Raw genomic sequence first — 14,114 nt, 5'->3', positions numbered from 1 at the left:
TACCAAAATCTCTTTTGCTCGAGTATCATCATATTGGCTCTATCATGTCTTTGCAGGTATGGCGAGGATTCGGAGGACTTTGATGACAACACACTGAATCACGTAACAAGAAAGTTCATGGTGTTTAGAGAGGGGGAACGATCGCATAAACACAGCAAGACCATGATCTACACAGAAGACATTGGAGATCTTTGCATATTTGTTGGACACAGTGAGGCTTTTTGCGTCCCGGCTAGCTCGTCCCCTGGGCTCAAACCTAACTGCATCTACTTTGTGGGCTATAACTTTGGTGTTTATGATCTCACCACAAAAACTTGCACTACCTTCTGCACTGGAGATAACGTTCCATTAAGGAAATTGAATTTCCCTTACTGGCCTCCTCTCCACTAGCTCATCATAATTGTTATCATTCATATGGCTCTTGTACGTGTTTTTGCTTCACTAATGTTATCGCTGTCTTTGCTTTCCCATGCTATCATTTAGATCCAATGCTATGATACTTCCGTTTCTTAGACCCCAACAAATAGACCTTAAACGGTAACTGTAAATTTCACACTCTCCCCAATGTTTGTGTGATCAGGTATGGTTTGAAACCGAGAAACCAAGCTTAATTTCTCTATAAAACAGAGCATTGTAAAGTTTTGTTTATACGCTTGTGTAAGAACAATAATCTCTTGTAAATGATTAAAGACTCGAGCTCATCGAGAAATAGAACTCATTACATAATACACTTTTGCACGAATTTAAGATTACAGATTAGGCTTAAATTAATATTAGGGTTAACTTAAGATTAAGATTAGGTTTATGAATTCATATAAGTAAGACACACTTTGGCAAGAAAATAATTTAATTATTTATTTCCTGAAACTGATTATCCGCTATATATTCATATTATATTTCTCTCTACTAGGTTTCCATCATAGATGGGGAAGACGACAGAAGAGACACACGACTAATCAAAATCACAAGTCACAACACATAGTGTAGGGTATCAACAATGTCTCAGAGTAGTATTAACCGACTCTTCAATCCCTCTGCCTGCAAAAAATTACTGGTAAGAATTCTATTGCTATGAAATAATTAGGGTTTTTTCCTTCCAACTTTTTTTCTTCTTATTGTCTGACTTCTTTGATATAATTAAACATGGTAGAGACACAAGAACGTTCGTCTTTTCTCGTCTACAGCATACACACACAGCACCGATGGTGAGATGGGAGTTACCGCCAAACTACAAACCCCGATCGATAGCTCCTTCTCGTCTACACCAATCTACCCGTTCCTGTTGATAGACTACGTGCTTAACATCCCCAAGTACTCTCCTGATGGTCGCGTCATTAAGACCCACGAATCAGGTGGTTACCTTGATCACGTTCCCAATGTAAGGAAGATATTGATGAGAGATAAGAAACTGGTTGAGGAGGTTCGTCATGCCATGACAGTAGGGTTTTCACATCATGGATTGCGATTCAAGCTTTCGAAAAATTCCCTAGATATCCACATCGATGACAAATCACCACCTGCATGTGTTCATCTACCTCCTCTGCCTACAGGTTTCCGAATCCAAAGCGTGGCCGTGTCGTCCTCTTCAAGTGACCTAAATAATAGTGAAGATTGGGTCGTTGGTGTCAAGTCCTGGGGATCTCAGTTGAGTCTCTTTAGGCCAGGTCATCAGTGGATTAACATAAAAACCTCGCCCGAGTTTATAAACCCTTTCTCAAGTCTCATGTATTCCAAGAAAGATCAAAGGTTCTACATTCCAGTTCCTGGAGGCGACTACTTGTGCTCCTTGGATCTCTACTTTAAGGAAGGCGACCATCCCGAGTTCATTCTCTTAGCTGATGACACTCCTCAGTCGGTTGTGCCTGAATTGACCCTGCTAAATTCCTCTTCCAGGACAGATCACTGGGTGGAGTCACCCTCCGGGGAACAATTCATCGTCAAGTGGTATATATACAAGACAATGATGTTTTTGAATAAAAATTATACAAAATAGTATAGGTTACTCCACATTTTGTTTTGATTTGACAATTACTCCATACCAACTGTTTTAAGTCTTGCTCACCCTAGCTAGGCATGCATTTAATTGCTCACCAAACACAAAAGGAGATGAAACATGGTATCTTATATTTTGTTCTTATGTGTTTTTAGGTACGGCCACGACCTAGTGCGCAGTCACAACAAAGTGGAAACGCTCGTGCACATGGCATCACAGTTTATGGTGTTTAGAGCGGACGAATCATGAGATGAAAAGTTTGTGTATTACACAGAAGACATTGGTGATCTTTGCATCTTTCTTGGACATAGTGAGGCTTTCTGCATCCCGGCCAGTTCGTGCCCCGGGCTCAAGCGTAACTGCATCTATTTTGTGGGCTATAACTTTGGTGTTTATGACCTCACCACCAAAACTTGCACTACCTTCTACACTGAAGAAGACGTTCCATTAAGGAACTTGGAGTTCCCTTACTGGCCTCCTCCAGTTTCTCTCTACTAGTCTACCCATAATTATTAAATCTTTTTCTCATTAGTTTTATGTGGTATGGTGTCTTTTTTCATTCTATGCTAATACATTAAAATCCCTTTCTACTCTAAGTTCAATGGAAATTTGTGTGGTGTTTTTTTTATTTCTTCCGAAATATAACAAAGACATAGTTATACATGCAGTAATTGTAAAGTTCATATATACTCTCTTCAATGTTCTGACGATTTGTGCATCGAAAAGGCTATAAGTGATCTAGTTCTAGGTGTTTCATTCTTTCCTGGAACAATATTGAATTGTAGCAAAGATGTTTTCGTCTTGGCGTTTCAAATATTTAGACACATAACATATTTTTAAGGAAAAAACATAACACATTTTGGAAGAGAGATAGATAAAAGATAAAATGGACTAAACCCAAACTAAGACCAAACCAGATCATATAACTAACCTAACCAGGTAGCTAAGCTGATATTAAACCAGAAGGCAATGTTTTTACTAGACAGCTGCTCTTTGTTAAAGTCTTAAGACGATAATATTTTCATGTCGTTCCATAATAATAATAATAAAAAAGGAAATGGATTATTAATGTATATCTCCTTAGATTTAGTGTTATCTCCATAAAGATTCTTCTTCTATATATATATTGTGTATAGAGAAGAGAGATAGAATAAAGGATATATGTGTAATTTAGTTGTGTACAAAACCCTTATGTATATGCCTATATATTGTGTAAATCATAATATCAAGACAATAATCAAAGCATTTCCTTACATTGTGAACTTGGTGCGTTCTTTTTATATTACTCTGAGACGACATAGTCTAGGGTTTTTCCGACGATGTCTCAGCTCATCACCCGACTCTTGAAGTCATCTGTCTGCAAAAATGTCATCGTAAGTTCTTTATTTGTTATGTGATAACTTGGAGTTTCCTTTTGGTTCTTACTATGATTACTTATATATATATATATATATGTGGCCATGCAGAGACACAACAACACCAAGGTTAGGATGTTCAGCTCTAAGCCAACACACCCGTACTTGTTAATTGACCACCTCCTTAAGGCCAACAACTGTTCCAGTGATCAAGTATACTACGATGATGAATTCAGAGAGAGACTCGTGATTAAGGACAAGGGACTCAGAGAAGAGGTCCGAGTGGCGATGATCGATGGAATTCCCACATGAACATGGATATAGAGTTACCTTGGAGGAACCGGAGGATGATGATTCCACAAATCTCGTGCTGGTCAATAACACACCATCTGACCCGGTGAAACTTCATCTACCACCTCTGCCTAGTAGTTCTCGAATCCACAACGTGGCAATGTCCAACTCTCGTAACATGATGAAGCATGAATTGGTAGTGGCGGTCAAGTTGATGGGATCTGACGTGTATCTGTGCGAGCCCTTCAGCGGCTCTGGCTCTCAATGGATCAACATCAATACCTCTGGTTCTGTACACCCTTTCTCGAGTCTAATGTATTCAAAGAAGAACAATAAGTTTCTCACTGTTTGTCCTTCTGGACTGTACTATTGGTCCTTGGATCTCCACGCCATGGAGGAGGTGCTTCGGATAGATTTGGAACCCAAGTTCCACTACTTGTCTAATCAAACGGACCATGTAAAGGAGGTGCTTCGGATAGATTTGGAAGAGTTCATCTGGTGTTCCAGAACGGATCACTTCGTGGAGTCACCCTCCGGCGAACATTTCCTCGTCAAATGGTACATAATAACTTTTATATTTATTAATATTTATGCACAAGTTTGGTAATTTAGTATATGCTGAAACATATAAATATCTTATTTGCAGGTTCGGCCAGGAAGGCAAGAACTGGGAAAAGGGAACAATCTACCATAAAACAATAGGGTTTTTGGTGTTTAGAGTGGATACAATATGCGGTGATTTGGTTTACACGGAAGACATTGGAGATCTTTGTATCTTTCTTGGACATAATGAAGCATGCTGTGTCCCTGCAAGCTCGTCTCCTGGACTCAGGCCTAACTCTATCTATTATGTGGGCCGTAACTTTGGTGTTCACGACATCGCAGCCGATATTAGCACTACCTTCTACGCAAAAGATAACCTTCCTTTAACATCAACTGAGTTCCCTTACTGGCCTGCTCCATCCTCTTACTAGTGAATTTGATATCATTGGATGTCCTTTTATATTGCGTGGCTCTTTGTGGCCTTCAATATTGTTTCGTGATTGTTTTTTGGGTTTGGTTCATGTACTTGTTTGGTTAGTAGATCTCTGACTATTTGGAATAAAAAATGGCAGAACTCGTTTTACCTTTCTTAATCACAACTAGCTCAACGCATATAAATAATTTGCAGGGTAAAAAGTATAGGCAAACAAGTTCTGAAAGATTTTTGAAAATAAGCAGAGACAAAATGACACAGAATTAAAATGCCTAAGAAATTATCAGTGACTAGAGTTGTCTAGTAGAAAGAATAACACCCTAAAAAAAAAAAAAAGAGAGAAAGAGAGATATATTATTAACTGAGATGTTGTAACTCTAGAGGAGCATATGATGATGGTTGTTTTGCTGCGGACCAGCTGAGCCTGGCGGAGGAGGGAGGGCCATGAAAGGGTCTCCAAAAGGATTAGAAGGAGAAGGACATGCTGAGAACTGATGATGATTATGATGATCATGAGGATGAGTGTAATTGTATGGACTCTGATGCATCATCATCATATTTTGTTGCTGTTGTTGTTGCATTGCCATTTGAACGTTAGTGGGAGGAGCAATGTTGTTTGACATTGCAAAAGGATCTTGTTGCATCTCAAATGGGTTTGGTGGTGGTGCTGCTGCTGTGTCTGTGCCACCATGTCCATACCCGGCATTGGTTAGTTGGATCTGTCTCCTAGCTGAATCATCCTCGTACAGACTGTCAAGTAATAGATTGTCGAATCCTCCTGCCTATAAATACAAGAAGTGAAAACAATCCCATGTTAGGTTTTGAGAGTAGAAACAGAGAGTTTTATATTCAAATAGATGCTGTTGTGTTAGATTTAATTACAAGTTTTGTGTTAGGCGTGGGGCGAGGATTGTTGTTGTTCTGAGGAGTGACTAATGCCAGTTCCCAACCGGATCCACCAGTTTCTATTAAACTTAAACTGTTTGATGGGTCTGGAACTTCTTGACCTGCAGAGACACAAAACATTTCACCAATTTCATTTCTTCCTCCAATAGTGTTACAGAGAAAGTCTCCAGTTTTGGTCAAGAATCAAATTTTTTGCTACCTGGTGGATATATTGCAAGAGCCAATGCATTGCGGTCCTCTATCTCTGTGGCTTTTGGGTTTATCTCACTCAAGCCCTGTGAAGGAGAAGAAAAGGTTGAGAATTTTAGCCAAAAGAGATATAATAAGTACACATGAGGATGATGTGTAGAAGAAGATTCACCAGCAGATCATCAGTGTCTATCAAGAATGAAGGTTTAGCTTCTTCCTCTTCTATTTTTTCTTTTTCCTCTTCTTCTTCTTCTTCTTGGATAAGAGGTTGTTCTCCTTCGGTGTTTTCATTTCCGGTTTCTGCAGGTTCTTCAGGCTGCGCACATTGTTCTTCTTCTTCTTCTTGTAGTTCTTCCTCCTCTTTTTCCTGATACTCCTATAAAACAAAATGCCAGTCATATAAAAAAGACTTGTTTTGGATCAATATCAACCAAATATGATGAGAGTTGAGTTTCTTACCAGCTTTTTCTGAACAGAACCACTTTGAGGCGCTTCTTTAATGTAATCTTCCATTGTTACAAGAAAAGAAGGAGGAGGCTGAAACAAGTTTTTAGATATTACTTCTTTTGAGCTGATCAATCTTCACAATTTCATTTATCACAAGTTAAGAAAAAACCTGTCTTAAGGTTGGAAACTGAAAGTTTCTAGCGAGCTCTAGACCTTTGCAGTACTCATAAAAATCAGCCAGCTTTGCAGCCTGTGCAGTTGAAAACATTAATAGACAAGCTTCATGAAGATCAAGACTTAGTCTATAGCTTTAGAGCTTTACCTGTTCGCCAGCTCGTTTGTATATATTTAGAGCTTTCACTGCATCATGTCTTGACATTTCAAAGAACTGAGTCAAGAGCAGAGATATATACTTTAGTGATACTAACTTAAAGAACTGAAGTAAAATGATACTAAAGAAGAGGAGATTTTTTCTACATACCATGTCGACAAGATTAATGATTCCATCATTAATAGCACAGTATATTTTGAAGCTTTCTTTAAGCACCAATGCAAGAGCGTATTGGATTAGGTAGTTGCTATAGGCTGTTCCTTCAGGCTGCAAAGCTGAAAACAGATTAAGAAATCGTCTGATGTAAAAAACAAAAACAAAAAAAAAAATTGGAAGATTTTAGAGTTTGGATATATAACTTTTACCTGACAACCAATAAGCCTGTAAAGCAGTTGTTGCAAAGCAGGTAACTGCTCTAGGAGTTCTTCATCAGACAACATCCTTGTTCTGTACGTTTGAGAAGCATTGGAATCTACGTTCTGGAAGAGATTGATTTTTGAGTATATAATGAGATTCTTGTGTTTGTTTAAATAAAGGGTGAGAATGAAGTTGAGAAACAAACCTTGGAAGATGCACCTGAGCCTTTTGGTAAACGTTCTGCTTCTATGTCATACTTCAAACCCCGATAGCATTCAAGCCGCTCTTCGAGGAAAAGCGCGTATGTCCTAATCCATGCAGAACAATCCCAAGCTGAAACAAAAAGTCAAGAAAAGTTCTTTTTAGCAATTTTCACTAACACACCAAAGCTATGGAACTAAAGATATAGGAGAGGCTATTCACCAAGAGGACTTGTGTCGTCTTTGAAGTTGGATATTCGAAGCATATGTCCTCTGCGAGAGTAATTGAGAAGCTCTTCTCTGAATGTTGGATCACCTTCTCTTAATGTTCTATGAATGACTATTAACACCTTGATCGCAACCTACGTAATGGAAACGCAATCTAAGCAAAACCCTAAAAACAGAGTTTTTTTTTTAATGGAAGTTTTTAAGTAAAAGTTTATAAAACTCACAACCCAATTGCGAGTTTTTGACAATCTCTTGGCTAATGCGTGAATGCAGTAAGCAACATCTGCTCGTGGTTGGACCACAGATGTAGCCGAGAATATTTCTGCACAAAGATGTAAAAACTCATAAACGCCTCTGATCATAACCAAAATCAAAAGGGTTTTGGTAAGGTACTTACTACGCATATGACGTTCTTTAGGAGCAGATTCTACATGATTTGTGGCCTTGACGATCGCAACATCCAAATCCTATTTTCATATTAAAATGTTCATAGGTTAATTACATAATTTTTTTAAAAAAAATGTTAGAAACCAAAAGTATTTGAATTATGAAATATGTGAGTCTGACCTTGAATTCGCTGTTGACTTTGGCGATGCTTACGGTGGTGGAATCTTTGATTGCTCCGACGGCTTTACGGAAACTGTGAAACGTTGCCATCTAGCGAATAAATCGGAATCTGGAAAAACGTTGTTAATTTATTCCGGCGATCACCGGAATTGTGTAAAGATCTGGTTACGATGGATAGGGATATAAAGAGGAAGGAGAAGATAAAAAGGGATGATGAAGAAGAAGAAGACGAAGACGAAGACCAAGTTTGGTATATATGCTCTGTTGTTGTTGTTACTTGTTAGTCGCCTTACAACGAACAGAACACAATAACAGACTTTTCAACAAAAAGCTCTTCTCTCTCTATCTCTTCTTGCCTTACCATGACGTGCGTAACGGAATCTTGATTTTTTTTTTAATTTAAATAAAAAAATTTATAAAATAGATTTTCATTGTAATTTATCGTAATAAGTTGTATCGAAATAGTATCTCATTTACCAAATCAAAAGAAACGTTTAACCTTAACAGATCAAGAACTATATAATCGGTAATTTCTAAAATAATGTATCCGTAATTTTTGTAAGCTAGGTAACTTTTGTACCAGTTAAGCTGATTTCTCTTTTAATTTTTACAAATGTAATTTCATTTTTATACACTGCTACCAGAAATTGAGAGCACTGTTAAAGCTAGGCCATATGGACCTAATGAAGTAATGAGTAATGTGTGGGACTCGGATCCGTAGGCAGTACGTAGGCTTCATATTAGAGTGTGATGAGAGTTTGTGATGGAAGAATTAATATTTACTGTCATAATAATGACGTTATATATATGATTATGAAAGATTTACATATCTTCTAGATATCATCTTATACCCATTTTGATTTGGATCACACTTGTCAATATATATCATTCATATTAACTTATTCTACACACTTCTATACTTCAGACATACGGTGGTTCTGATTTGGATCATACTTGTTAAACCAGCTACAGCATACAGTATATCATTGCTTGTTTTGTTTCCAAATGCTCATTTATTTCTCTAACTGAATGCCATTACCAAGTTACAGTTTCACTTTGTTCAAGAAATGTAATAATTTGTAGTTTTGTACTCAGCGTACAATAAAGATAAACAAATTTAACCAAACATCACATTTATCATGCATGCATGTTTCCTCTTTTGTTGTTGTACATATAATTCAACACTTGTGTACTTTTAACACGATTTTCCCTTCCTTATTGTTTTACCAATTATACCTTCATGAGTTTATGCATCTAATGTTTGTTTTAGTTTCCTTCATGTTAATGTGTTTTATATACCCATGGACTATGTATTTTGGCTCTATTGTGCACAAGAGATCATGGGCCAGAAAGATTTGGAGCTGAAGAATCAAAACAATTTTATTATTAGGGAGGATAAGGTACTATGAGGTCAGTGAAGTGAGAATTATGCTCCAGTAGTGGTTACGTATTTGATGAGCATCTTGACAATGTCCTTGGAGACCTTTGAGCTAGAGTCCTTAAGGTTCTTAATCCTGCCTTCTGTTTCATCATCTAAACGTTTTGTAATTGCTTCTTGATCCGTCTGAAACAAAAGGTAATGAATGAGTACAAATCAATATCTCACTAGCTGGTTTTGTTTTGATGTTGATTAATTACCCCAGAAACTTGTGCTTGATACTCTTCTTCTAATTTGGACCTGTACTCTTCCATCTCCCTCTCAGCCTCGTCTTTCGCTTGCTTCATTCTTGCTAGTTTTGCTGATCATTGATCCATCCATGAACACAAGAAAATGAATAGCTAGCCAAAAAAGATTCAAAACCAAAATCTTACTATTGGAGCCATGAAACAGTAAAGGGGAATGACTATACCGGTCCTCGCAGCCGAAACAATCCGTCCCGCTTCTTGTTCAGCAGTTAAAAGCATCTGAATCCCACCTTGGCCTCTTAAAGAATCCATGGCTTATGTTCTCTTCAAGGACAATGAAAGTACTTGTGTTTATTCTTCTGAAAATTTTGGTGTGAGAGATGGAATTTGTAGGTATAAGCCTCTTTGGTTATGGTTTAGTTAGATGGGGAGTGTTTTTCTCCTTGGTTATTGGAGTTAGTTTTTGACTCTTTTTTTTTCTTCTTCAAATTAGAATATTTTTAGAAAACAATGTGTGATTCCAGGGTGAGTGTGGATTTTTGTTACAACATACTATATATAGAGTCACAACTGACTACAAATCATCCGATCCAGAGACGAGAGGTAATATACATGTATCTACGATTAAAAACATTTTGTGGAACAAAGTTGATAATTAAACTGTAAATTAAAAGAAATTACAACAATATGTGACTCTAAAATATATCTAGATAAAATTAATGATCCATTAACTTTCTTATGTTTTCCTTTATTTGTGAGAAGCAATATGTGTTTCTCTTCGAAATTCTTGTATTAAGAGTTAAAACACCTTGAAATAAAAGTTATACTACCATCATAGTTCATACTCATATATATGATCAAAGAAAAACTATATTATCAACATTAATCCTTTAGTAGCCAGCTCAAAGACGTCATTTTCACTGATATAAATGCAAAATATATAAAAAGCAGGATGGAGAATGCCCAAAACTAAATTAACTAATACATCATGCACATGCAGTTGCATAATTACTCTTTGGATAGTCCAAATGTGCATGATATACTTTGCATTTAATTTTCCACCACGCATTTCCCTCTTAGAAAAAAGAGAGAATTAAAACTGTCACACCCATACGGCCATACAAATTGTATATCAACATAGACAAGTCGTTCGAGTTTTGAAAACAAATTTGTTTTCCTCAATGTATCTATTTGTAAAAGATCATGTAAATAAATTAGTTCACAAAAATATGAATAGGATGTGGTTGTTTTCGGTTATCCTTATAACGTCTTGTATTCTTGGATTTAAGGCGGTGATAGTAGTCGCAGCAGGAGCGGTTGCCATAATTGCGTTTAATGCGGCGATACTCTGGTTAAAGATCTGGTTGATGTTTGATTGCCATACTTTGATGTTTTTCTTTCCTTTTAGTTTGTTATTTTTTGTTCTTTTACAAAATAGTTCTTAGAACTTTTCTTTTTGATACAGAGGATTTTTTACTCGATTAAAAACTTTTTTTTTGTTTTGTTAATTTGTTAAGGATTTATAAGTTTATTGAAACTTAAGAATAATAAGATGATATTCTAGATACTTTTCAAATAGAAAATGGGATCACATTATATGTATTGTATATCGAAGGTGTCACGATAAATAAGTTGTTGAAAACATAATCAACAGCACATGGTGAGTTTTTTTACCCACCATTGTCGTATATATATATATATATCTATCTAATGAATACTTGCTTATATATACCAAGATATAAATTAAAGGGTATCATGTAACGATGAAGAAGATATATAATGGGACATATAATCATATCAATTTCTTGGGTTATGAGTGTTTGATCGTTGGTTGTTCATTTCAGAATCTTAAAGAAGTAAATTAGTTGCGCATAAGTAAAAGGGACTGCAAATGGGAATTTACTTACACCTAGGAATGTATAATAACGATTAATTAAAAAGAATAACATCAGGGGTATACATTTACATGTACATATGCATACACACATAGATTTGTGTATCAAGTAATAAAGCATAGAGATATCACATGATCTTAGTGATATTCAAACAAAGCAGGAACTTCCCTGAGTTCATTTTCTTGAAAATTAAATGTCATATACAAACCATCACCCGCGCGCGTGTTTAGGCTTCCATCACTTGGAGATATAGATAATCATATAATTATTAATGTATTATTTTCATAGAAATTATGTATATATTTTTCCAAAATTTGTTACTGGTTTTAGTTTCTTAGTTAATTGTGTACATGCATATTGCTAGTTTCCTCTTCTTGGACAAAAAGTTGATATCCTACTTTAATTTTGATCAAATGAGAAATCGGCAACATATACTAGAGACTAAATATATATTATATGGAAAATATAATCAAAATGCAAGTTTAAAATGTGGAAAAAAAGTCGAATCAGGAGAATATATGAGATATATGTAATGGATATAACAACTGCATGGAATCGTAAAACTTTGGTCACTTCATAGGACTTGACTATGCATCATTCGGGACCAGCCAAAAAACATGTAAGCTTGACAACTGGACCCCTACCACCACACTATAAGCTCATCGGTCATCAGTCATCACCACAACCAACTCAAAGAATTCTTCTCCTTCTTGACTTTGCGTTTTTTTCAAATATGTAGTTAATTAGATAGACTAAGTTCTATATATAGTCTGAAACTTGCTAAAATTAATCTTCAAGTTTCTTCTTTTTAAAAAAGAATATGAAAGCTATCAAATAGAAATATATAAAAAATTATTATTTTTAACATATACTGTTTACAGTTATTTTTTTATGTTAAAAAATATATTTCTTAAGTTTTTTATATGAATAAAAGATAATTCTTCTCTTCTCGAACTGATGGTAGAGGTTGAATCTTCTTAATCCAGCGGTCATATACATTTTTAGTCCAAACAAACATGTGAACGCGTTTTGACATAAATACAATCATCAATTCATCATCGTATAATACTAATTTCCTTTGAAAAAAAAAATATACTAATTTCCTTCCATTAACGCCTTTTTCTATCGATAAGTTAATTAACATCATGTTTGACTCCATTGTAGTGGTGGCGATGTGTTGAAGTTTTGAAAGGGGTAGGCATTTTTGGTTTACATGTAGTTTAGGTTTGGTGTAAACTATAGTTGAGTTCTGACCAAAAATAGTTTGGTACAGTTCAATTTATTCGGTCAGAGTTTCATTTGGTTTTTGTAAGAATTTATATTTATAACTGATGATATAAATGAACCATTTTACCACAATATATAGATAATTATATTTATGAATACAAGGAACATACTTAGGAATGGACATTTCAATAATTAAAAAAAAAAAATCAAACAAATCTGATTCAGTGATTGCATTTTTTTATTCAGTTGATGTATACACTTAGAACATTTAAATATATATAGGATAGGAGTAGTTGAATTATCTGTGTAAGCGTTGACTATTACAGTTTACAAAACTGAGTCTTAAATGACGTATTCAAAAGATTCCTCTAACATGCAAAATCTTTACACGAAAATAGACACTTGTTTGTTCTTTTCACCATTGGTAAACCTTTGAAATTCCATTACGTTTACCGTGAACAAAATAACGAACCGAGAAAACTACGCAAGTAATTAATTACCAACATAATTTGGTAAAACTAAACACAATCCCAAAATAAAAGCGAGTGATCAGACTCTAATAAGAGAGTCATTAATTAGCTAGGGTCACACCATAAACGTACACGTAGAGCTTCACACCAAACAATTCTCGCTGAAACCAATAAACTTGGTCTTATATGTCTTCTTTCATTTAATGTCTCTCACTCTTCTCTCATCTCCCTTCCCCTCTAACCACTTTCCTCCCTTAATTCCTCTCCCTATATTTATTTTTCTCTTGTTTTCCCATTCATTTTACTCTCCAACTAATTATACACACTCACCACTTTAAGGTGAAAAAATGCAGCCGTCCGGTGATCCAACGCCGGAGAAAGACAAGGCGCAGCCAAAAGTGTCACTGCTGAAGCTCTTCTCATTCGCAGATTTCTATGATTGCGTTCTCATGACCCTCGGATCCATCGGAGCGTGCATTCATGGCGCCTCGGTTCCTATCTTTTTCATCTTCTTTGGCAAACTCATCAATATTATTGGTCTTGCGTATCTTTTCCCTAAACAAGCCTCTCACAGAGTCGCCAAGGTTTGTCTATATTTTCATTTATATTCATTTTTCCTTAATTATGAAATAGCTCGAATTTTTACAACAAAATAAGACTTGAGATTCATAGCAAGATTAGTAATTTTTCAGCAGATTAAAATTAAATAATTATGTAATCCAAATCTAATTCGAATGAACTGTGCTAATTATCCGTGATTATGTTTGTTCGGCTAACAATTTTTACCTTTTTGGTGCAGTACTCACTGGATTTTGTATATCTAAGTGTGGCTATACTATTCTCATCATGGTTAGGTAAATAAATTTAAGCATTAATCTCTCTGTGTTATATAATTAGTTTTTAGTTATAAATTTGAAGTTAGTAAATAAGTAAATAATGGAAACAGAGGTTGCATGTTGGATGCATACGGGAGAGAGGCAAGCGGCGAAGATGAGGAGAGCTTATCTCCGGTCGATGTTAAGCCAAGACATAAGCTTATTCGACACTGAAGCTTCC

General features: G+C 35.7%; 4 protein-coding genes and 1 pseudogene across 4 annotated transcripts in view; 3 read left to right on the top strand and 2 right to left on the bottom strand.

Annotated features, from left to right (window-relative positions):
• Positions 1,177-2,475, top strand: LOC104720114. The gene is made up of 2 exons (XM_019231014.1): positions 1,177-1,944; positions 2,149-2,475. Exons 1-2 carry the CDS (start codon positions 1,211-1,213, stop codon positions 2,240-2,242), a joined length of 828 nt encoding a protein of 275 aa, XP_019086559.1. The 5' UTR covers positions 1,177-1,210; the 3' UTR covers positions 2,243-2,475.
• On the top strand, positions 3,313-4,613 carry LOC109126811 (annotated as a pseudogene).
• Positions 4,869-8,087, bottom strand: LOC104717661 (putative clathrin assembly protein At4g25940). The gene is made up of 14 exons (XM_010435269.2): positions 7,841-8,087; positions 7,671-7,740; positions 7,498-7,595; positions 7,269-7,407; positions 7,051-7,178; positions 6,854-6,967; positions 6,639-6,755; positions 6,480-6,545; positions 6,327-6,407; positions 6,170-6,247; positions 5,883-6,086; positions 5,721-5,796; positions 5,498-5,622; positions 4,869-5,397 (listed from the first exon to the last, which is right to left on the bottom strand). The coding sequence occupies exons 1-14, from the start codon at positions 7,928-7,930 to the stop codon at positions 4,993-4,995; spliced, it is 1,791 nt and encodes a 596-aa protein (XP_010433571.1). The 5' UTR covers positions 7,931-8,087; the 3' UTR covers positions 4,869-4,992.
• Positions 8,947-9,820, bottom strand: LOC104717660 (V-type proton ATPase subunit G3). The gene is made up of 3 exons (XM_010435268.2): positions 9,691-9,820; positions 9,479-9,579; positions 8,947-9,404 (listed from the first exon to the last, which is right to left on the bottom strand). The coding sequence occupies exons 1-3, from the start codon at positions 9,776-9,778 to the stop codon at positions 9,267-9,269; spliced, it is 327 nt and encodes a 108-aa protein (XP_010433570.1). The 5' UTR covers positions 9,779-9,820; the 3' UTR covers positions 8,947-9,266.
• LOC109126810 (ABC transporter B family member 2-like) overlaps positions 13,263-14,114 on the top strand; it is a 1,900-nt gene continuing 1,048 nt past the window's right edge. Inside the window, exons 1-3 of the mRNA XM_019230677.1 lie at positions 13,263-13,642; positions 13,858-13,912; positions 14,005-14,108. Coding sequence (XP_019086222.1) covers positions 13,406-13,642; positions 13,858-13,912; positions 14,005-14,108 — 396 coding nt within the window. The 5' untranslated portion in view covers positions 13,263-13,405. The remainder of the gene's footprint in view (positions 13,643-13,857; positions 13,913-14,004; positions 14,109-14,114) is intronic.

Source organism: Camelina sativa, chromosome 10, assembly GCF_000633955.1.
Source record: "Camelina sativa cultivar DH55 chromosome 10, Cs, whole genome shotgun sequence".
In the NCBI taxonomy this organism is placed as follows: domain Eukaryota; kingdom Viridiplantae; phylum Streptophyta; class Magnoliopsida; order Brassicales; family Brassicaceae; genus Camelina; species Camelina sativa.
Note: the sequence above shows the minus strand (reverse complement) of the source record. Positions and strands in the feature narration are given on the sequence as shown.